This window comes from Pteropus vampyrus, unplaced genomic scaffold (genome assembly GCF_000151845.1).
Source record: "Pteropus vampyrus isolate Shadow unplaced genomic scaffold, Pvam_2.0 Scaffold297, whole genome shotgun sequence".
Lineage (NCBI taxonomy): Eukaryota > Metazoa > Chordata > Mammalia > Chiroptera > Pteropodidae > Pteropus > Pteropus vampyrus.
In genome coordinates, this window is record NW_011889078.1 from 1,767,246 (window position 1) to 1,792,802 (window position 25,557).

A 25,557-nucleotide genomic window follows, 5' to 3' on the forward strand; every position below is an offset into this window, starting at 1 on the left:
TAAGTAGTCTATTTTCATTCTTGCCCTTCTCCAGTCCTTTTCGCCACCAGCCTCCACTGTGATCTTTATAAAAATCACAAATCTGACTGTGACATATTTCCTCATAAGTCTTTAATGATCCTTCTTTAACTGTAGGGGAAAGTCCACAGTCATTATCATGGATCACAAAGGCCTTCATAGGTCATAAAGACTCCTATCTACCTTTTTAATATCATTCACTGAGCTAACCAAACATGTCCCATATTCCATTAATACCAAACTACTTGCAACTGCTAACAAAACACACTCATTCAAACAGTCAGGAACTATCTACTGAGGACCTACTAAATATCAAACCCTATTCTATACCTCCTTATCTTTGTGTAGGAATATGGCAGTACCCAAAGGCCAGCTCTCATGGAGCTTATTTTAGAGGGAGAGACAGACAATAAAACAAACAAAAAACTCAAAGAGCAAGATTTCAGACAGTGCAAGCGCAGTAAAGGAAATAAAACATTATGACTGATGTCAAAGGTATCTTAGGGATAAATTTAAATTAGGTGCACAAACATCAATGGATGTAACATTTGAACTGACATGAAGAAACCAACCATTCGAAAGACCAAGGTACAGAAAGTTTCCAGCAAAGGGAAATAAGTAGAAAAGCCCTAAGGTAAGGATATACCTGGAGTGTTCCAAAAATAGAAAAAAGGCTAGCCCAGTGTAAGTGTAATGGGCTAGGGGTTAGATAGTACTAAATGAGGTCAGAGAACTGAGTAAGGCTTATGTTAAGACTGCAAGTCTGAGAGTTAAGGAGTCAAGTTTTAGTTAAAGCCAATTAGAAGGTACTGGAAGGTTTAAACCAGAAAGTGATATAATTATGACTTTTAAAATAACAATCTAATATGTAAGAACAGATTATAAATGGGCAAGAGAGAAAGAGGAGAAACTAGAGTAGTCAAACTACAGAGTAGATACCTTGGACCAGAGTATTAGCAACAGATGGATAGAAATGGCAGACTACGAACACACTATACAGGAAGAGCCATCAGGATTTGCACCAGGATCAACTGACTCATACCTCCATGCCTTTGCACATACTGGTACCCACCGATCCTTCCAAATCTGCCTACCTAGAAAACTCCCAAGTATCCTTTAAAGCTTAATTTAAATCTCACTTCTATGTAAAATCTTCTCCAATCTGCCCAGTCCAATTAGTTGTTAAATAATCTATATTCTCAGAGAACTGATTATATGTTTAATCTATCATTTACCACCCTGTATTATTACGTCTTCCTCACTAGCCTGCAAAGGTACAGTAAGCAAAAGCTAAATCTCGTTTCCTTGGGCAACTCCTCCAATGGCCATCTCACACTGACTCTAGCAAAAAAACCCATAAAGTTCAATAAACGTTTGCTTACTCATCAAAATTTCCCTAGAATTGATATTCAGAGCTACAAAAATTGTATTAGAACCTAGACTTCTTGATTTTTTAAAATATTTACGTCGGATCAGAAGAAAAGACTTATCTTTCCAATCTAATTGCCAATCTCACTTTTATTCTTACCATACCTTTTCAGTATTAAAAGAAACCTCAAATCATTCTGGAAAAGGGAGATAAATAAAACTATATAACTGGCATAATTTAACTAGTAAATACAAATAGTATGAACAATTACCTTATTGAAGGCAGCATAGTTTGCTGAAATGTTTGTGCAAACACTGGCAATAACCTTTTCAAGTATATGGGTGCCATTTCCGGATCTCCTTTTGGCTCATTACATTCTTCTTCATCTTTGTTTGTATCTTTCTTTTTCTTATCATCTCCTTTATTAACTGGACACATCCAATCCCCTGCAGACAAATATTGTTCAATAAAACGACTTTTTGGAAATTTTTTCTTTCGATGAAAAAATATTAAAATGTACCCAACTCCAAACTATTATTATCCCTAATTAACAATAATTAAACTGAAATTAGGATGTTGTAGCTATCGAAGTTGCTTGTAAGAATACTAAAGAACATTAGTAGCTCCAATGAACTCAATCACAACTTAAGGAGATAATTTTGGATATTCCATTTGATTCTAAATAATTATTTCAAAGAGGGTATGCATTCATCTACTTTGAAAACCTAAAAATTTGGTCCAAGTACTTACTTCATCTACATAATACCCAACTATTCTTTATGACATTCCCACAGCACTTAAACTTTTGATATGGTCCCTCTGAAATCATGCAGCCGCAGTTACAAAGAACACAGAACAATATACTGTTAAAGGTTTATCAAATGTAAGCATATATGTAATAATTATTTGATTTCACAGCAATAGTTCATTTATATAATATTAATATGTCTACTTCTATGTAAGTGAAGTTGAAAAGTAACAGCAGATGGTTTAAAAGAAAATATTTTACCACTCACCTGGAGATTGAAGAATAACTACTACTTCACTATGGCCCCTTTCCCGAGCTTTATCTAATGGAGTTTTCCCATCTTCATCTCTCAGATCCGGGTTTGCACCATGTCGTAATAGAGTCTAAAAAAGAAAAGCATTTAGTTTGGATATAACCATTAACGCATTATTACTTTAGTATTCAATTCTGCAATCTTTAAATCGTACTCATATACTTTAGATTGCATACTTACAGAATTACTTAATCAAGCAGATACCAATTCAAATCTCTGCCTTTGCACACATCACCATAAAAGTGGTCTAATTATAACTTGAAAAATTAGATTAACTTTACTTGGTTATTAATAACTCGAATTAAACATGTTCACATCTGAACCTGTCACCTTCTCTATCAAACTCCTCTTCCCAATTTCTTTACTTTAACATAGCTACTAGCATTCAGTTTATGATGTGGTAATCATCTTCATTATTTCCTACATTCTGCCAATAACCAAGTTAAATCAATTCTTCTAAAATGAACTACAAAATTTAGGTCTTAAATACAAATTCATACTATTCATCAATTTTTAATAGACATTGGATTCCCTCCCCAGCAGACTGTAAACTTTTTGGAACAGAGAACATATCTCACATTTTTCCTATCAGCCTCAGAGGTAGTTTTTTTGAACTTCATTATGATGTAATAAACAGATATACTTGACAAATAAATAAATCAAGAAAGTATGCAGTACTGCCTAAAAGTTTCAAACTATTGGGGTTTGAATCACAATAATTCAGTATTTCATCAAATCTAAGATGCCAGAGATTTACTCAATATATCTTTAAGTACTACTAAGAAAGAAAACACAAGGCCAATTAAATTTTGCAACAATCCTTTTTCATTGCTTGGAAATTATTTTTTAACTTACTGAAAGAACTTTTGTAAACTTAGATATTTTTTCATATATTACTTGAACAAATTAAAAATATAAATGAAACATAATATGTATAATTCTTTATAATTAATTACAATTTGATTCAAAGTCATCAATATGTGTACACAATGCTGTCATCAGTGCCATAAACAGCACTAGTGACAGCATTTCTGAGAGTGCTCCTCTATCAAACAGGATTTTTCACTCAAGTTACTAAAATCCATTTCTCAATTTTTGTTGCATGGAGAGGTACTACCTATGATACAATTTCAATCTGTCTATAGCAATCATAAGACATTTTCCTACTTAAGAGATGTTAAAATGTGTATGTGGAGGGGGAATGTGGAGGTATATCTTGGAATCAATTAAAAACAAAAGAACCTGTGAAAATTAAAATAAGATGTGTAAAATGCTTAAGACACTGGCTACCACAGAATACGTGCCTAGTGAACACTACCTATTATACCATTGTTAGTATTGGCAGCTATAGCTCACTGTGGGCTGATGTGTAATCAATATAGGTTAGGGTTAGATACAATTCATTTGGCTCCTTCTCTATCACTCAGCCACTCATAACTGTGAAATAGTATGAGTCAAAAGAAAATGGCTTAATAAAAAATATTATCACCCTCGGAAGCATCATTTTCTCCAGAAACTAATTCAAACTGAAGGAATTCAAGCTTGAAGAGACCACCTTTCCCAGATTAGAAAGCTAAGTTATTAACAAAAATTTTCTTATAGTGTAAAAGTGACAATAACGGCAGCTACCATCTGAGTATCTATGTCATGCCGACTAGTACACTAAGTGCTCTTCATGCATTTTTTCTAATTATCACAATAAGCATGCTAGGAATATATGTGCATTTTGATAAAACTTCAAGTCAAATTTAAGAAACTTGCCCAAAGCGACTCAGCCTTTTTTGTTAATGAGCTGAGACTTGAATCCAGTTGTGTCTAATTTTGTAGCCAACAAACATTGCACTATGCCAAATTACTTCACAACAGAAGATTCTAGCAACCTAGATCATATATCTGGTTTAACCTTTATCATCTGACCTCTCTGAACCTCAATTTCTCCTAATCGTAAAAAAGAACTCTCCAAAGTCCTTTGGTAAACTAAGATAATATGACTCTATATGCAAATAGAGTATTTATCTTATTGTTAAACAGAAATAAGAGAAATATATACAGGCATAACTCACTTTATATTGTGCTTTAGTTTATTGAGCTGCACAGATATTGAGGTTTTTTTTTTTTACAAATTGAAGACAAGACTCTCCACCAGCAAAAAGATTATGACTCACTTTACAGGGATACTCGCACTTTACTACAATACTTGTGCTTTATCACAGTGGTCTAGAACCAAATCCGCAATATCTAAGGTATGCCTGTACAAAGTTATTCATTGCCAAGAGTAAGAAATTGGAAACGACCAAGTGTTTAGCAATAGATGAGTGGATAAACTTGCAGTACATCCACACAGGGTAAGTATGCAGATGTAAAAAAAGCTCTCCGAATATATAAAAGGTCTTCTAACTATATTATTAAATGAAAAAAGCAAAGTATATATCAGTGTATAAAATATTACATTTTGTATAAGAAAAAGAGGTATTAAGCATACATATTTACTTTTGCTTGTATCTGTATTAAGAAACTCTGAAAAGATAAACAAAAAGAAACAATAAAAAATGCCTACCTATAGTGGGCAAGGGGGAATGAAATGAATGAAGATGGCATGGAAGCATGACTTAATATAATGAAAGTTTTTATAGCATTCTAATTTTCAAAACCATGTAAATGTCAAATATTAAAATGATTTAAAAACCTCGATTTTACCTTTGCTACTTGAGGCCTTCCAAAACATGCAGCATAATGTAATGATGATGACCTCTGACCTCTATTAACATCAGCACCTCTTTCACAAAGAAACTCTACCTGTAAAATAATAAATAATCATAAATTGCTATGTTGGTATTTCTACCTTTGATTTAAAACATTAGCTTTTATTTATTAGCTTACCATTTCCTGAGTTCCAAAAGCAGAGGCCCAGTTTAATAGAGTCTGACCCACATCATCCATAAAATTTACTTCAAAGGCTGGAAATTTAAAGGAAGAAAAATAAATTTTTTAAAAGCCAACAAAATAATGTTGAACTTTTCTAAAGTGGGAACCATTTAAAGATTGTTATTAATAATTACTAAATACAGAGCCAATTTTAAACATTTAGGTAAACTATAAAGTAGTAAATAATCAGCAAATGTAAATTCTGCTAAGAGGAAGTATTCTAAAATTTTAAACCACTGAGGATTTGCAAAGCTTTAAGTCTTAAAAATAAATATAAAATAAGAAAGAAAAAAAACTATATAACACAACTCAACAGGATACCAGCTGCCTCATGCCATACTGTGGAAAAGAAACTAATCCACAACTGTCATCAAAAGAACACAAAGACAAGTCTAATGACTGAGAAGCATCTTTCATCACCTCATGAAACAATTTAAAAATGTACTATATATTACAATAAATCCCATGTCAGTTTCATTAATCTTGAGAAAATGACAGCCCTAAATTCAATGTGCAGTTCACCTTAGAACATGATTTCCTTCTGACATATAACAGGTAAATTTCATTTACTCATTCAACAAGTATTTACTCAGGTCTTACCATGCATCAGGCTGATACTCATACACATGAAGAGAAAGGAAGATATGAAAAGGGTTGGCTATTCTTTATCTGTCCTAATTACTAAAAATACTGTCCAAAATCTAGAAACTAGAAATTGCCTATATAATTCCTTATCTTAGTTTTCTTTTTATATTTTTAAAAAAAAACATTTTCTGACCTCCTGTGTCAATTGCATCTATAAGGGCATCGGTATCTTTACTTCGAATACAGTCAATAAGTTGCCGATGCGAGCGCTCCCCAGAACTATCCAATCTCCGGAGTCCTGGGATTCTGCCTGTAGATCCAGCACTAGACTTTGGCAAAGCCTTTCGTCCTTCAAATAATAGCACCAAGAGAAGGTCAACCAAACGCATGGTATCAAGCACACATCTTTCATCACCCTGCAATGCACTTTCAATTGAATCTGGAAGCTCTGACCTCAGGAGATCCTAGAAAGAGAATAGGAGAAAAAGAGTTTAACATATTTACATGACATAAAAACACTTTTTCTGAAAGATTAAAAATCAAAGATTCAAAAACATTCTTACGTGTGTTACTACTGGAGAGCCTCTGCAAAGTGTTGAGAGCAGACTTACAATTGTTGAAACCTGGTTACTCAATTTGGAATCTGCAGCTGTAGAAGGTGCTCCTGTGGTGCTGCGACCTGGTTTGCAAGCTGATGATGGCCCTGATACAGTACCACCAGCAGCAGCCATTCGAGATAACAGCTCCTCAGTTAATCCATGCTTGGCTAACGGAGCTGGATCAACACCACGACGGGTAAATCGATCAGCTAGTGATGCAAAACATCGCAAAGCTCCATCTGAAACCTAATGATGTAAATAATATGCATATAAACAAAATTCACCTAAATAAAGAGCTAGTACTATTTATTTTAATACTGAGACAGTAAGAAAGGCAGATGTAGCAAAGAGATAAGGCATACAATTTGTCCAAATTTGAATCCTGGCTCCATTTTGCTAACTGTATGACCTGAAGATGTTACTTAACTGCGCAAGGCCTCAGTTCTCTTATTTGTAAAATGGGGATAATAGTACATACAATTCACTGTCTGAGCTTAAATAGGATGACATATGTAAAGAACCTAAATGGACAGTAAAACCTCAATCAATATTAACTATTATTATGTACAACTTTGCCAAGATAATCTATGAGTATCAATTGAAAATAACCTGAATGATAAAAATCATTAAAAGTCAAGTTTTCTTTTCTCACGTGCTAATTCAACAAAAGTTTACACATATAACACTTTAAATACTGTGTTATTTTACTCCAGAGATAACTATCTTTTTAAATCTATAAAATTGTGCTTAGTCAACAAATTACACTAAGTATAAGCACAGTTTTAAAAATTATATATTTCTAAAACATTTAAATTTTAAGAATAAACATATTATCACCTTTAAAATTTTAAATGTTTCACTGGCAACCAAAAAGGGATTACCATACAGATATAAAATGAGAGAAAGTGAAGATGGAATTACCTCTACTTCATCAAGGAAAAGTTCAAATTACAGTATATCATAGTTACAAATAGGGGACATTATAAAATCACTTTTTGAAATCAAAGTATACAACAGTGATTTACTTACCTGATGATCTTCATGTTTTAATAAACTAGATAGAGATTCTACACAAATTTCTAAAGAAGAATCTTGAGGTTCCATTTTGCCACAGAGTCTTGATACCACAGCCATGGCAGAGTGCAAGGTATCTTTATGAACCAGGTGTCCACTGTCACGAATGAAGGTAAGCACACAATTCAAACCACCAGCCTCGAAGACTGCTCCTGATTCACGAGTGCATATCAGTTCTAACACCTGTAACAGTAAAACAAAATTAACAAAAGAATACAGTAAGTCTAATTTTAATTTTCCAGAATCACAGAAAACATAAAGCACCCTCCAAGTTTATTAGTAGCCACATTTAAAAAAGTAAAACAAAATGAAAAAAACTAACTTTAATATTTTTAGTCCAATATATCCAAGGTATCATCATTTCAATATATAATGAATATAAAAATTATTTATCTATTTTACATTCTTTTATATATTAAATCTTCAAAATCCCATGTACATTTCATACTTACATCTTTATTTGGGTAGCCACATTTGAAGTGTTCAATACTCATATATGGCTACCATACTGGACAGTGAAACCTACATGGCAAGCTAAGACACTACAAGTAATTTAGCAAAAGTGTGTAAAGATTCTAGACATTAAAAACATTTTTTTAATAAATGCTAGCTTTACATTATTCATCACCCTCACTCTTACTCTATGAATCTCAAAACATTAAAAATCAACTTATTTTCTAAATTATGTTGATGTTTAAGGTGTTCAGATAGAACTAGAGTTAACAGAGTCCATAGATCATAAAAGCATACCAGAAATTTATTCTGAAAGCAAGAAAAATGTTTCAAGCAGGGAAATAATATGATCAGATTTACAGTTAATAACTGTGGGAAACAGAGTACAGGGAGAGTGTAAAGGCAAATGCAAAAATTCAAGCATTAATATTCAAGAGATGATAGGGGCTTAACTAAGGCAATAACAGCAGAGACAAATAGGAGGAAATAAACTAAAAAAGGACTTGATCATTAATGACATGTAGAGTGAAAAAAAGGAAACAAGAGATAAAGCACAGATTTCTGTCTTCAGTGACTACATGAATGTTAATGTCAATTATCAGAGTAAGAGTTTATCTTTAGTGAAAGAATAAACACAGATATCAAGCTGGAGATGTCCAACAATCCTTTGAATATAGAGTCAAGAACTCAAGAGAGGTTAGGTCTAGAGATAAAGATGTGAAGGGCATATACATAAGAATGGTACTGGTGCTGATAGATAAGACTGTCTAGGCAAAGTCTATATAGTTTTAAGAAGGTAAAAGCAGAACCTTAGGAAATACTACCATTGAAGAAAGCATGAATTAAGAATAATCTGCAAAGGAAACAGAGAAAGGGAAAGCAGAGTGTAACAAAATAGATAGAGTCTGAAAATACAGCAGTAGAGTAAAAGTGATATGATTAGGAGAATAAGGGAGTGAGGAGCTCTGAACAGGAAAATGGATACCTCCTCCTCTGAGACTTAAGACAGACAAATCTACAGACATAGAGGCAGAATGTCAAGACATTAACACCTATAAACAGCAGCTCTCAAAGTGTGAGGAAGACATTTTCAGGGTTCCTTGAAAACTTTTTCATAATAATATTAAAACAGTAATTGTCTTTTTCATTCTCAATCTCTCAGGAGTAGAGAGTAGAATTTTCTAGAAGCTAATGTGAAGTGTGATACAGGAACTAAATGCAGAAGCAGATATGAGGATTCAGCTGTCTTCTATTAAGCCAGACATTTTTTAAAGATACTCGCCAAAATGCTTAACAATGCTACTCTTCTAATATCCTATTTGTTCAGGAAATAGTTATTTTCACTAAAAATGTAATGCATGTTAACGTGATGAGTGTTATTTTCAGACAGATTGAAAAATATTTTAAATTTGTTTTAATATTTAATATGGTAAATATAAATAGATATAACCTATATAAACAAAGACTCTTTGGGGGTCCTCAATAATTTAAGACTTGTAAAGGGATCTGGAGACAAAAAGTTTAAAAATTGCTGACCTAGAGCAACAAGAATAATAAAAAGAATGAAACATGAATCATAAAAAGAGAATTATGTAAAATCTAAATGCATTCATAAGTAGTTCCAATAAACTACTGACCTAATATTGATGCTTTCAGAGTCACGTAAAGTTTATAACTAGCTACACCAAGAACCAAACAAAAAAGCTTACTCTAAAAGAGTACAGCAAAATAGTTAAATCTATGGGCCTTACAACAAGACTTCCTAATCTTCAAATTTACAATCTCCAAATCTTGGCTCTACCGCTATTTGCATCACCCCAAGCTAGTCACTTAACCTCAGTATGTTTGAATTTTTTTCACTTATAAAATAGAAATGATATTAGCAGTACCTAACACAGAGTTGTCATTAAAGTTGTACGCCTGAAATTTATATATTAACCAATATGATCCAATTATTATCAATATTAACCAATAATAAGTTGTCTTAAAAATGATTACATGAGTTAATACATATGAAGTGTTTCGTATAATACCCAGCACTGGTAGTCAGTGTTAGTTGTCATGGTGGAGGTTATTACCACTTTCATACAAAATCATTTTGGCTGAGAACGGGGACAACCCATCTCAAAAGAATTAGTGGCTATCAGGAACTGAAGAGCACTGAGGCAGCACAGAAGAAAATTATCACTGACCTACAATTTTCCTTCAAAAATAAGATTTCTTTTCCCAAGCCATATGCGATCTCCTATGGTGTCACAAGGGCTGTGACCTCCATTGTTCTCAATCACTCTCAATAAAATGAGACTGATGATTCAAAGTTTATTTTATTAGCAAAATGTATTTTTTATTCTCTAAGTGATTTTCAAATGGGCCAATAAATAAGACTTACCTTTACACATTGTTCAGCTAAGTCTCTGCTAGTCCTGTTGTTAAGTTCAACCACAACCAAACGATTACAAAGTGCTTTTATAGCTCCATCTACCCCAACAATCCTTCGGGTGCATTCTGCAGACACATCCAGGTAGTATGTTATGGCACGGGCTGTTACCTCTAACACATTGTCTGGAGCACTTTCATCAAGAAAAATTTTGCAGAGGGCTGGTAAGAAAGTACGAGGAGGACATCTGTAGTAAAAGAAATCACATTATACCTAGAATTACTAAATTCTTAACATCAAAATAGTATCAAAATAATAGATAATAAAATTATAACATAATACGTCATGTTCAATACTATGTCTGTGTGTGTATTAGGTAATATTTTTCACATTGCTTTTGATTCCATAACAATACTCAGATGCTAATATCATCATTGCTGAAAATATCAAGTTGTAAACAGTTTATAAATGAGGAGAATTAACTTGAAACCATGCTAAAAAAAATTCCTATTCAATACTCAGCTCCAACATCCACTGTTCTGAAAAATCTCCCCTAATCTCCCCAAATATGTACGTGGTACTTTCCTCTTCCTAAAACCTCATAAAAACAGTACCCACACTATATAATGTATCACTTTATTTCCTTATTTACATTAAGAGTCCCCAAGGGCCAGGGACATTGTTCAATTCATTTTTTATCGGAACAAATGCTGATTTGGGGTTTAACAAACCAGGGTAAAACAGAATAACAGCTGTGTAACCATTCTGGTTGTTTCCTCATTTGTAATACAAAGATAATATCTAAACAATAACTACTTTATATGAATGATATGAAGATTAAATGAAATTATATACATTAAACACTCAGTAATTAAACTAATTAACTTTAGCTCTCCTTCCCTCCTATGAACAGTCTACTGCGTGCTATATAAATCTGCCTAAGTTTTATCAAAAGCAGAATTTTTGAGGTATCGATATCCCCTATATTTAATCAAATTTAAAATATGAAAGACTATAATTTATATTTAGTAGAAATTTCAGTTATATTAGATGAAACACATTATTCTAATTCCTCTGCACAAACTAAACTTTAAATGGGCTACAGTAACAGCACTCTCCACATTTTAGTTTAACTATTTTTCCTCTAATTTTTAATATGTAATGTCTTTAGCAGCTTTTTAAAAATATCTGCATGAACCTCAAAGTAACTCTATTCTTTAATGTCTGCTTAGATGTTCATAACTTAAGGGGTCCAGCAGCAGGAATTTATCAAAGATTTTAAAAGCTCTCTTACATTCAGTGATTGACCAGACACTGATTAAACACAGGTGGTTTTTATTAACTAGCAACATTGGCAATCCTACATCAAGTAGTCACTTGTAATTTTTCTGAGGAAGAAATGCTTTCAGGCTAGAAGACAGATCCCTTAGTTTGCTGATAAGATCAGAAGACTGACTAGCATATCAGAATTTTAAAGTATTTTTGCTGCCTTCTACATATGCATATGTAATAAACCGAAGAGATGAGAAGAGAGCGTAAAAGTATTAATACTACTGCGGAACAGCATAGTCTAAAAAAGTAATGATATTTTCCTTTATAAACAGTAGCTTTTGGGTAAAGAATAAAATATTAAAGTTGACAGTCCTGAATCAAATGACAAGAGTGAATCTACTGTATGCTTTACATTAAAAATAATTCACCTATATTTCTTACCCAGTGCAAAAACTGCACACCAAGAAGTAAACAAAATTTAAGAGAAACTTTTAGTATAACTTTCTGTATTTCATGGGGAAATGTAGCACATATTTCTAATTTGGGGAAGAACTGTTCCCCACTGTGTTGCCCAGAATGCAATGAATCTCCTGAATGAAGAAGTATGGTTAAAGGATCAATTTGAAAAAAAAAACAAAAACAAAAACAGAGTTCTAAACATAGGCTCTCAAATTTTAACTATGATCAATTTTATTCTAAGAGAAAAATAAAGATGGTCTGCATACATAAGAGCTTATTTCATGTGAGCTATAATGAAAACCTGCTTAGTGAACTTGTTAAAGGTATGATACAAAACATTTATTGTACTTTTGGCTATTAGGAAAAAAATTGTTTTTCTAGCTCTTGAGTTACTTTTCAACAATGAGAAGATATTTAAGCATATTCATAAACATATACATATACATCTAACATTTATACATATATACATTAATACACATATACATTTATACATATATACATTAAACATTTAACATACATATAACATTTATACATATATACATTAAACATTTATACATATATACATAAACAAACATACATATATATTAAAAAATCACTAATTTTTCAATTTAGAACCAAAGCTGGTCACAAAATCTCAACAATGTAAGCTATAAATTAAGAGGTAGGAGAAAACATGCCAATAGTAATTAGTGAATTTTAAAAAGTTTACAATACTTGAAAGAACTATAGTTATATTACTTGAAAGTTCATATTGAAACTAAAATTACTAGCAAGTTTTTCCTAACATGCTGTGCTGGATATCCTGCTTTAATATAGCCATTATAATATAAACACATAAGACCTTAAAACTGTCTTTTCAGTTGTTGGTTAGAAAATTTCTTAGTATCATTTCCAAAGAAATCCTAAATTCATAGATAATTCACCTTGGTCTTTGAATTCAATTTGAGCTTTAGGGTTGGTTACTCAACAAGCACTTGACTACCTTCCATTAGCAAGAACCTCAAGTCCTTTGCCTTTTTCCTGGGCTACAAACACAACCACAACATTCCTGGGTCTGAAGTCATGTCAATAGGGATTAACTAAAAACAATATTTACCTAATCAGGAAAACTGATCTCATTATAAATTTATGATCACTAGCTTTAAATGAGCAAAATGTCCAATACTACTGCCACATTTCTTCCACTGTGTGCAATGAGTATTTCATATCTTTTTTTCAATTTTCTCTTGACTTTGACTCCCTTGGTTTTCCACGGGAGCCTGTCCTAAGCTCCCTTCTCTTCTCTCTCAATCTGATCTCATCTATGGCTTTAGTTCATACACACTGTGAGCATAAATCTCATCCATATACTATGAAAACTCCCAAAATGTTATCTCCGTCCCCAACCAACTCATTTCACTATCTCATACATTTAGGATTATCACAAGCATCTTAAAATGAGAGCATTCAAAAAACAAAACTTCCAATATGTACCACTACCCCCTAATTGCCATCTTTATAAAGTTCACCATCCAGAAAGCCAGTTTTTTCCCCTCCATTTTTATCACATTTTACATCCAATCCATCTGTTAAATCTCACCGATTTTCTCTCTAAAATATATCCTAAATTTGTTCACTTCTCACCACATCCTCTTTTACAACCTTAATCTAAGCCAACTTCAAACTCTTGTTCGGACTACTGAAACAGCCACTTAGACATCCACATAAGAGATAAGTCTAGCACCAGTGTTGAGGGTATCTCTACAGGGAGGAGGGTATCAGTATGGCATAGGATGTCACAGCATGAGGAAGGTGAAGAGGGCATCTGTGCAGGGGAATACCCCAGTAATGGGCAATTGATACATATAAAGGAAATGATCCGATAAATATATCAAGGATAATGGAAACCAAGTTTCTGACTGCAGAACAGAGTTGCAAAATTAGAAAGAGAAAACTAAAATGAACCCTGTGGTGTTATATCAGAACTGGGGGTATTGGTATAAACTCATGATTTTTAACAGATGGAGATAGATAGAAAAATAAAGATGCTAATGTGTGCTGATCTTTCTGCCTAAAATACTTTTCCCTTAACTCTTCCCATAGCTGGCTCTTTGTCAACGTTCCTATTTCAGCCTAAATGTCACTGCCTCAGCTTTCAGACTTACACTTCCCAACTACCCAAAACAGGACTCCTGTTTTTTTTCGTCTTAATTTATTTCACAATTTACATTTTACTTTTTGTTATCCATTGTATTCTCTCCTAAAAGCCTATAAGCTCTGCAGTAGGGATTTCTTATAGCACCCAGCAGAGTTCTCTGCACATAGGAGACACTCAAGTTTTGTTAAATGACCGATATCAAGAAAAAATAAGAACCTGTTTGCTTATGGAAAGAGAAGCCAAACAAAAAGAAATCCATCATCTCCCTTACCAACCTACTTCTCCGCCCCACATAAATTCATTCTGGCCCAATCCTTATCAAATAACCTACTTCCCCCTACCCACCCACACCACCTCACACCATTCCACCGCACAAAAAAGTGAAACCATTTCCATCTTTTTATACTCTAGCAAAATGACTAGTTTAGACTATAGCCCAAATTGCTCTCCTAAATCCCAAAACTGCAGAACCCAAATGCCTCTCCCTATTCACCTATCACAACGTGAAGATGTTTCTGGAACCATCAAATACAATCCGCCCAAAACTAAACAAAGTTTCCCTATCAAAAACCACATCATTTATTCTCTAACCTACCATCAACACCAGTCACTTAAATAAAAATCACAAAATACTTCCAAACTCTTGTTTCTCAAATACAAAATCTAATACCTAATCTTGATGGTTTTACCTCCTAAATCTGTTTAGTATCTGCCCCTTCCCTTGAATTCCAACTTTCATTATTTACCTGGATTACTGCAACAACTTCTTAACTAGAACCTCTCACTAGACTCTCCAGTCCATTTACTACTCTATCACCAAAGTTATTTTTCTAAAATACAAATCTGACACTGTCACATCCTGCTTAATTCCTCATCAGTTCCCCTACTACCTTGAGTATAAATCCAAATTCATCACGATTACAATCTCGTCTGTCCTCAACCTCATTCGTTGCCCCGCTCCACTCCACACACAAACACTCCACTCCTGCTTTACCAAACAGAATTACTCATTATTTCCAATCTAAAGTTTCCAGATTCGCATGTCCTTGCACATGTCCCCTCTGTAAGAAACAATCTTATCCCTTTCTCCTCTTTTTCACTTGTATTCCTTTTCAATGCAATTTTTAAATTAAATTTTAAAATTTCAAGAAGACTCAGGTCAGAAAGTACCTCCTCTAGGAAGCCTGCCTGAGACCAATCTCACTACCCATTCTGAATTATGTTCCTCTTGGGTGGCTTCAGAGAGCCCATCAATCAAAACCATCAATCAAAAGCATCCATCAAACTATATTATATTTTGCCATTTACCTGTCTCATCCATGAAAACATGAGCTACTTGAGAATAGGGTCTGTACTTTATCTATTTTCCTACAACCAAGCCCAGTAATTTTTATCTCGTGGACACCTAAATATTTAATAAATGAATGCATGAAAATAATCTGTCTCAAGAAATTCAGTTTAACAGAGAGAAAGACAATGTAAATATAATGAGTGCCATAATAAAAACCTAAAAGTAGGTTAATAAAAAGTGCTGAGGAAAAGCTCAACTCATGGAATTTACAGAAAGAGGGGCCTCACAAAAACAGAAGTTTGAGTTAAGTCAAGGTATTCTCTGACTTGAAGAGTTATTATAAAGATTTAGAATAATGTATATAAAATATGTAATACAGGGTTCAGGACATAAAAGATGCTCAATAAATCATATGGCAGAAGTTGGCCAAGCAGACAAGCTCTTGCATTCTAAGTAAGAATAGCATGTGCAAAGGATGGAAGCATGAAGAATTATATTATCCCCCATCCAACATATCCATATATTCTTTTTTTTTATAATGTTATTTTGATACTCTTCCAACCCTTTGAATCTGAGCAGATTTATGATTATAATGAAAGTGACCACTTTGTGACTTCTAAAGCTAAACCAATAAAAGCTTCTACTGGCTTCTCTTGGTACTCTTCCTCTTGGAACACAGCCACCATCCTGTGAGGAAGCCCAAGTAGACACACTGCAAGGCCAGCAGGTGTTCCAACCAGATCCCAACCAGAAAAAGCCAATATTCAAGGCATATGAAAGAACAAGTAATCAGATGATTCCAGTGCCTAATCATCAGCTTTTGTTATTCACAAGTAGAATCATATTATAAATATTATCCTGTAACTTGTTCATTACCTTAATCAATATGTTGTAACCACCTTTTTACATTAATACAGATGCAGTTCAATCTTTCTAATGTCTACATAACGTCCAATTTAATGAATAGCCTAGAGGTTTCCAGTTTTTTACTAACTTGAAACAGTGAACAACGTTGAAGTATATCTCTGCACACTCGTATCAGTATTTATGAAGGAAAGATTCTTAGAAGTATTTTTGTGTGTATATTTTTAATTTAGCAGATATCAAACTTACTTTTAAAGAAGATATTCCGAATGTATAATCCCAACAGAAACGTTTAGAGTATCTATTTCCCCATTCCTAGGCCACAAAGAATGGTACTACCTTTAAATTCTTGCTAAATTGGTAAAAATTTTTTAACTTCATTTCATAAAATTTGGCTAGCTCTGACAGAATTAACTTTTACAAACTCTCACCAAGAAAACAAAAAGAATCTAAAGTTGTACACACACACTAAAGATATAGTCTCTAACTAAAATAGCAAAAGTCATAATAAATTCCAAAATAAATTCAGTTATTCATATTTTATTTCTGCATGTTTGATATAGATTTTATTTCTTTATGGACATGTAGCTAAAAAATATGAAACTATCACACTGGGCATCTATTAACATCATTTAAAATTTCATTCAGATTTCTCCTAAAAGATAAAAATTACAATTTACTAACCTACTCATTCATTCCTTCAAGGAATGAAAACTTGTTAACATTATCTTCAATTAGATTTTCCTACAATCAACTCTAAACTTCAAAACCATCAAAACCTCTACCAAAAACAGTACCATTGTGAAGTTAGTTAGAAGATAATTTTATACAAACATGTTTGGCCAGACTTCTAAAAATAATTAAATGTTGTTATTTCAAACAAATTAGTAAACTCTGATTTTCCTTTATATGTTAACTTTAGAGTCAGCAGTTCAAAAAATAAGTTATCAGGCAAAAATGTATATACAAAGATGCTCACTTGTGAGCATGTTTTATAATGCTTATACATATATAAAACCTGTATCTAATAACAAAGTCATAATTAAGTATAGACACATAATAGAATATAGTATTTTTAACTGTTTACTAAGAACTTGTTATGATAGAAATATTGTTTGGTAGAAACAGTAGGTAAAAGGGACAAAATCATATCCATTACGGTGTTCATCGTGAGAGAAGAGACTATAGCAAAAAGTTAAAATGGGTAATTTCTAGATGGTGCAATTATAATTTTCATTCTCTAAACTTTGACTTTTCCAAATTTTGAAACTAAAGTATTTCATAACTCCTAAAAAATGAATGTAAAGTCTGGGGCTAGTCAACTGGAGTAAGCTTATCTTACAGCCTGTCTCTCCCAATAATTACAACCAAAAACTCTGGACAGAACGCAAAAAATGCAACTATCTGAGGACTCTGAAAAAATAGACAACAGCAGATGAATTAGGGAAGGAAGTCAAAACTTAAATAATGACCCTTGATGGAAGTGAGTTTCAAGGGCTTTTTTCCTCTCCTCTTTTCTAGATTTGACCCCTGGATAGGCCAAGTCCCAAAACTATATAGCAGAAGCACACAACAAAAACTCTGAAAGGACCAAGAAAAAAGGATCTCTGTTAGCCAGAGGGTATGGGAAGAAATTCCTGGGGTTTTTTCCTCCCAGCCTGGCCCCAAGGCCAGCCCCAGGAATAAGCCTTGGACTAAACCCTGAGTGACATGGACACAGTAGAGTGGAGGTGCCACATGCACCTCCAGCCCATGAGAACTGAGAACTAAGAAAAGGAACTCCTGTGGTCAAAAAACCGCATGAGAGGAATCCTATTATTTTCTTCTCTCTTTTCTCTCACTACTTATACCTTCAGGGAAGCTCCAGTCGCAGAAAGTGTATGACACCACAAGGGGGAAGAAGGGAAGAGGGTGGAGAGAAGTGTGACTAAAACTCCAAGAAGAGAGGCCCTGCTTTCTAGCTAGAACACTAGTAAAAAAGCCTCCTGGTAGTCAAATAATATAAGGGAAATCTCAGAAAGAGGTAGAAAGAGGATTACTGACACAAGTCCCAAGCTCACCTCCAAACTGTACATGTGGAAGACAGAGCTAATGACTTTAACAACTGAATTATGATATAATCACCCAAGTTCCAGACTAAACTCTGAGTGACACATGCACAGAATAGAACCAAACATCATAACAAAGGCATTGAAACCACTGATATTGGAACCATCCATCCACAGAGCAAAACAGAACTTACAATCTAATCTGCCCAGGTTGACTGCGTGACAAAACAAAACAACAAAATCCACATACGCCAGAGGATTTTTATAAAAACCAGAGTCTCAAAATACAATATTTCAAATGTCTAGGATAAAATCCAAAAGATCTTGAAACAAAAAGAATCAGTACAGTTTGATCTACCTAATTCAAGAAAAAAGACAGTCAACAGATTTAAGCCTAAGACAATCAAGATGTTAAAATTACTAGAGAGGACCCTAAATCAGCTATTATAACTACACTCCATGAGGTAAATGTGAACATTCTTGAAGTAATTGGAAACAGTTGCTTTCGACAGAGAAACAGAAAATGTGAAAAACAATCAAATGAAAACTTCAGAAATGAAAAATAAATTTGTGAGGTAAAAAACTCACTGGATGGGCTCAACAACAAAATGAGGATGACACAGTCAGTGAACATGAGGACAAATCAGTAAAAATTATCTAATTTGAAGAACATAAAAAAGGATCGGGGGCAGGGGGAGAGAGTCCTAGGGACCTGAGGGAACATATCAAAAAGTGTAACATTTGTCACTGGAGTCCAAGAAGAGAAGAAAAAAACTGGTACAGAAAATAGATTTGAAGAGGAAACTTCCCAAATTTGTTGGAAGTCGTACAGATTCAAGAAGCTCGACAATCCTCAACAACAAATTCAAAGACAACCATGAACAGATTAATCATAATCAAACTGCAAAAAATACTGAAAGCAGCAAGAGGAAAACAACACAAAGAAACAAAGCTTAGAATGAATGCAGATTTCTCATCAGAAACCATAAAGGCCAGAAGACAGTGGAACATCTTTAAAATACTGAAAAAAAAACTGCCACTCTTAAACTCTATATCCAGCAAAAGTATCTTATCAGCATGAAGGCAAAATAAGACATTCTCAGATGAAGAAAAACTAAGAGACTTCATCACCAGCAGACTTCCTCTAAAAGAAATGCTAAAGAAGGTTCTTCAGGATGAAATAAAATGATATCAGAGAGATAACATGGAACTTTAGGAATGAAAGAAGAGCAAGACAAAAGATAAATATCTGGTTAAATGTAATGGACTGTTTTTCTCTTATTAAATTGACTACTAAAAGCAAAATGATAACAGTGTATCGAGATTATCGATGAAAACTATAACATAAAGGGAGAAGGTGATAAAGCGATCTACATGGTTTACTTTAAAGGGTAAAATATTAACTCTAAATTAACTGCAATCCCTAGAGCAACCACTAAAAAATACAGAGACATAAAATACCAATAAGTAAATTAAAATAGAATGCTACAAAATATTCAAAGAGGGAACAGAGAAACAAAACAAGAAACAGAACAACAACAAAAAAAACCAAAATGTTAAACATATCCAAACATACCACAAATTACACTAAAGGTAAATGTTCTAAACTCATCAATTAAAAACAGATTGATTGCCAGATTAGATTAAAAAAACACAAGCCAGCCATATAATGTCTACAAGAAACTGACATTATTTAATGATATAAATTGACTAAAACTATTAGGATGGAAAAAGATATACCAAAAGAACACTATCAAAATAAAGCTTGAGTGGCTATATTTTTATCAGGCAAAGTAAACTTCAGAACACAGAAAATTACCAGAGATTAAGAGGGACATTATATAATGATAAAAGGGTCAATTCACCAAGCAAACTTAATCTTAAAAGCACCTAACAGGGCTTCAAAATACATGCAAAAACAGAGAACTGTACAGAAATAGGTAAGTCAACAATTATACTTGGAGACTTTAACACCTCTCTCAGTAATCTATAAAACAAAATAGAAAACCAATAAGGATAAAAACTGAACAACTTAATCTGACACTTGCAGAACACTTCACTCAACAACAGAATTTACATCCTTCTCAAGTGAATGTGGACCATTCATCAAAAATAGACCATATTTTGTGCTATAAAATGAGTTTTAACAAGTTTAAAATAATTAAAATATGAAGTAGGTTCTCTGACCACAACAGTAACACAAAAATATCTGGAAAATCACCCCAAAATTTGGAAATTAACACACTTCTCAATAACCTGAGGGCGAAAAAGAGTTTCAAAGAAAATTTCAAAATATTTTGAACCAAATGAAAATGAATATACAACATCAATTAAAGCAGAAAAGAAAAATTTATAGTATTAAATGCTTATATCAGAAAAGGTCTCAAATCAGTGACCTTGACTTCCATCCAAATTAGAAAATTTGGATGAGCAAATTAGAAAATTTGGATGAGCAAATTAAACACCAAACCAACACAGAAGCAGAAGTAAATAATAAAGAGCAGAAATAATGAAGCTTAAAACAGAAAAAGAGAAAATAAATGAAACCGAAAGCTGGATTTTTGAAAAGATTAATACAATTGATAAATCTCTAGCCAGAATGATCAAAAGATAAAAATGATCAATATTAGGATTAAAAGAATTATCACTACACTCTGCACAAACATCCAAAGGATAAAAAGGACTACTACAAACAACTCTATACCCATACATTTTAATTTATATAAAACAGACCAATTCCTTGAAAGACATACTACTAAAATTTATTCAAGAATAATTAAGTAACCTGAACAGTCCTCTATTTCAGAAACTGAATTAGTAGTAAAGACCTTCAAACATATCAATTTAATAATCTCTTATGGACTGTGCTTTTGGTGTTCATTTAAGAAATATTTGCTAGGGTCACAAAGGATTTTTCCTGTTTTCTTCTAGAGGTTTTATAGTTTATAGTTTAATTCTATGATTTGTTTTGAGTATATTTTTGTATATGATGTAGGGTATGGATTAAAGTTAATTTTTTTCCTTTTTGCATATGGATATCCAGCTGTTCCAGCTCCATAAAGAACTATCCTTTTTCCTCTTAACTGCCTTTGCACCTTTATTGAAATAAGCTGTCTATGTATGTGAGTCTATTTCTGAACTCTATTTCATTGACCTTTATACCAATAACACTGTTTTGATTACTATAGCTGTTTAATGAAAACTGAAATACAGTAGCATTAATTCTCCAACATTATTATCAAAATATTTTGGCTCGTCTATTATGTACTTTGTATTTCCATATGAATTTTGAAATCAGTTCATCAATTTCTACATCTTGTCAGACTCATCTCCAAGAATTTTAGAAGATCTGAAAACTCAAATATACACAAAAATCTGTATGCTATTTGTAGCAACTTTGGTAATAATCACCTAAACAAGAAAAACCCAAATGTCCTTCAAGAGGTCAATGGAAAAACCATCTGTACAGCCATAAAATGGAATACTATTCAGCAATGAAAGGGAAGGAACTATTATACACACAGCAACACAGATGACTCTCAAATGCAATATACTACACGAAAGAAGCCAGATCCAAAAAGCTATACACTATAAATATGATTCCATTTACCAGACATTCTGAAAAAGTCAAAACTACAGTAACAGAGAACAGACCACTGGTTGCCAGGCACTGAGGTTAGGAGAGGGTTTTTAACTTCAGAGAAACAGAGATAGGGAATGGTTCGGGATGGAACTGTTCTGAATTTCCATTACGGTGGTAGTTACACAACTCTATAGTAATTTGTCAAAATTCAAACTCAAATTTAAATAAATTTAAGAAAAAAATCAAATATCATGCATATAATAATCATAGCCCTCCCTGAATAGTGCTAAAAGTACACATCAACAGCACAAAATTTTATACGCATTTATACAATTAAAGAGTTATTCAAAGTTTTAAACTTCCTAAATATTTACCTCTTACATTACAGGTAGAAATTACTTTTATATATTAAACCCAATACCATAATATAATACCAATTTATTAGGAAACTTTAAGATCACTCAGTCTATACAGACCTACTGTCAGACCAGTCAATCACACAAATGATAATAAGAATCTTCAGATGAATCCAAATTTAAGCAATGGTTTCCAAAATGCTACCTGCAATGACATCAGAATCTTTCCCTGATGAAAACAGATAAATAACTTCAAACACGAACAAAAAAAGTTTCACGAGGTTCCAAAGAGAAAGAATTTTCCCTGGGAACTATAATAGTTTCTATGCGATAACTATCATATGCTTTTTCCAGACTACAGAACTTGGACTTGGGCCAAAATTTCAGATTTACAATATAAAGAAATTTAACTTTTTTAAATATAGGAAGTTATCTATAATTGCAATATTTTACTGAATAGTCTATAAATTGAGCACTTCCTTTATTAAAAAAAACTAAGAATTTTAACTGTAAAAGTAATAAATTTGGTTTCTTGAAGACTATTAATAAATAACATCTTTTGATCCATTTCATCTTTTATTCTATTGTTGCCCCTGCTCCCAGCCTTGACTCTCTCTGTATTGCTCAATTAAAAATAACTCCTGACATAGCAGTTGAAAATATGGCCTTCCCTCTCAAAGAAAAAGGAGCAAGTCAAATTCTAATATGTAGACTTGCTTTCCTCCAATTAAAATACACACACAAACCTAACTGCAATTCATTCAACAAGTATCTATTGAATGCCTTTTTATGACAAGTACTATGTGCTTGTTGGGGGGCAGGAGGGGCAGTGTTAAGATACAAAGACAAACAGGACAGTGCTAGGCTCTGAAGAACTCAAAGGTCTCATGACTCAGCCAACAAGTATGCAAAGTATACACATATACTGTTATAAACTAGAAGTGGTTTTTTTTTTCCTTTTTAAGGCGACAGATACTTTGGTAAACTTAATAAAAGCTCACTGAAGCTCATTATTTATTAGCTCCCTAGAACTCAAGGTTAAGAACACTGACAGAGAATGCTTCTCATCTTCCAGCACTTCCCTCTACTGTCCACTGCAATGAAGCACATACTGTACACAGTTGCTGTCTATAGAAATTCACTTATTTAACTTTCTAGGATTGTATATATTTGATATAATCAACATTCTCTAATCAGGGAAGGAGAGCTGTAGGGTTGATCAAAGAAAGTAATCACTCCTCCCTACAATCCTGCCACTGGGTAGAAGAAAACAAGAGTCAATATGAAAAAGGCAAGTACATTAATGCAAGGAGGTAGGGAAAATACATATCGACGCTATCTGTTTCTACTACATACTCAACAAGTTTCATGACTACGGAAATACCGTCTATAGGCATTTTAGGCATAAATGGAAAACAGGCACAATATAAAGAATTTCTTAACCTGTTCAATACCCAGATATTAGCTACTGTATGCCAGGCACTACACTTAACAATGGAAAAATAAAAGTAGTGGTAGTATGTATGTGACAATGCAGGGAAGGTCTTTGAAGGCATTTAAATCTTATTCATTAGGTAAAGAACCCAAAAGATTTTGTAAAAAAAGAATGGAACAATCAAATCGATATTTTAAAAGTATAGTCAAGTATACTTCAATAAAGGGGCATAAAAATATTTTAAGACTATAATTCTGGGTATAGTTAGCTTAGAAGCAGAGATATCTGTTATTAAGCTACTAGCACTATCTGAGCATAATCATTTCCTCATACCAATTCTAGATAATAACCTTTTTAATCTTCTACTTCAGGGAGAAAATAGATGTCATCAGACAGAAATCCCTTCAACTTTTTACCATCAAACCTAAAACATCTGCATTTAACCTCTCCACCTTCCCGGTTTTACAAGGAACACACTACCTAACACTTATCTACCAGTGGATCAGAGCTTTGCTACTCAACGTGGGGTTTTCTGACCAACAGCTTCAGCATTATCTGGAAGCATATTAGGAATGCAGAATATCAGGCACCACGCCAACTGAATCACAATCATACATATTAACCCATTTCCCATTGGCCCTGAGAATATTAGGTGGGCAGCACTTGAGACTGCAGCGTTTACACAGAGATACATTGCCGATTATAGTCCTAACCTTACTCTCAAGGTTTACCATGAAATATCTCGCTTTTATTATTATTTCTGCATCACTCTAGTATATCGATAGCATTTGGAAACAAATGAAATCATCCTATTTATAGCATTCTGTTTTTAGTAGTGGTATTTCCATTTACAAAATATAGTAATTCTCGATTGTTAAAATGTCAAATCCTAGAAAACATAGCATTCCTATGCATGATGTTAACATTCTCAAACAGTTGTTAGTTGAAGATTCATTTGATGAATCCGGTTTATGTAAACATTTGTTACATTAGGATTAGAGACAAGTTCTATTTAGAAATAACTCCAAGGACAGTTTTTATATTTTATTTTCACATTGAAAACCAATCAGATTTGCTTGTGCCTCAAAGAGCATGTTTATGTAAAATTAAATTAATGCTGGCAGTGAACTGCACTTTTTTTCTCCTAAACGGGAAGTGAGTTAAAGTTTTAAAAGCACTGCTCCTGACAAAAGCCAAATCTCTCCTCGTTTCTCAGAATCCTCACACTATGGATTATCTATTCTGGCTCTCCAACCTTTAAAAGAAAAAGCCCTATGCCCCATTCCAATGTCTTAAAGTTTGCCAAACTCCTTCTCTCCATTTCTTCATGTCCTACTTACTCCTCAATCCATTCAAATCTGCCACTCTTCCCACTCCACTCAGCCTTCATTGAGATCAATGACATTGAGAATGCTGCTAAATACAAAAGACACCTTCTGGTCTTCACCCTACTTGACCTCTCACCAGTATTCAACACAATTGTCCTTTATCTTCTTGAATCACTTTCTTTCCTGTGTTGACATATAAACTAATGATGCAAAAGCAATGGTGGAGAAAACTGCTCCTACATTAGCATGAATCAAGGCAGCACCTAAACTGTACTACTAGTCTGTACTACCAAGCTCTGGCATGGGAAAAGAAAAGCCAGTTT

General features: G+C 33.3%; 1 protein-coding gene across 8 annotated transcripts in view; it reads right to left on the minus strand.

Moving 5' to 3' along the window:
* Positions 1–25,557, minus strand: part of HECTD1 (HECT domain E3 ubiquitin protein ligase 1) — an 81,833-nt gene that overhangs the window by 49,680 nt on the left and 6,596 nt on the right. For 6 of the 8 annotated variants that reach the window (XM_023521160.1, XM_011376403.2, XM_023521163.1 and 3 more), the window contains exons 3-10: positions 10,474–10,708; positions 7,587–7,814; positions 6,522–6,803; positions 6,152–6,422; positions 5,329–5,405; positions 5,146–5,244; positions 2,404–2,518; positions 1,659–1,833 (exon numbers count right to left, since the gene is read on the minus strand). In XM_023521160.1, coding sequence (XP_023376928.1) covers positions 1,659–1,833; positions 2,404–2,518; positions 5,146–5,244; positions 5,329–5,405; positions 6,152–6,422; positions 6,522–6,803; positions 7,587–7,814; positions 10,474–10,708 — 1,482 coding nt within the window. The remainder of the gene's footprint in view (positions 1–1,658; positions 1,834–2,403; positions 2,519–5,145; positions 5,245–5,328; positions 5,406–6,151; positions 6,423–6,521; positions 6,804–7,586; positions 7,815–10,473; positions 10,709–25,557) is intronic. The other 2 variants (XM_023521162.1, XM_023521161.1) reach the window with 1 other exon arrangement.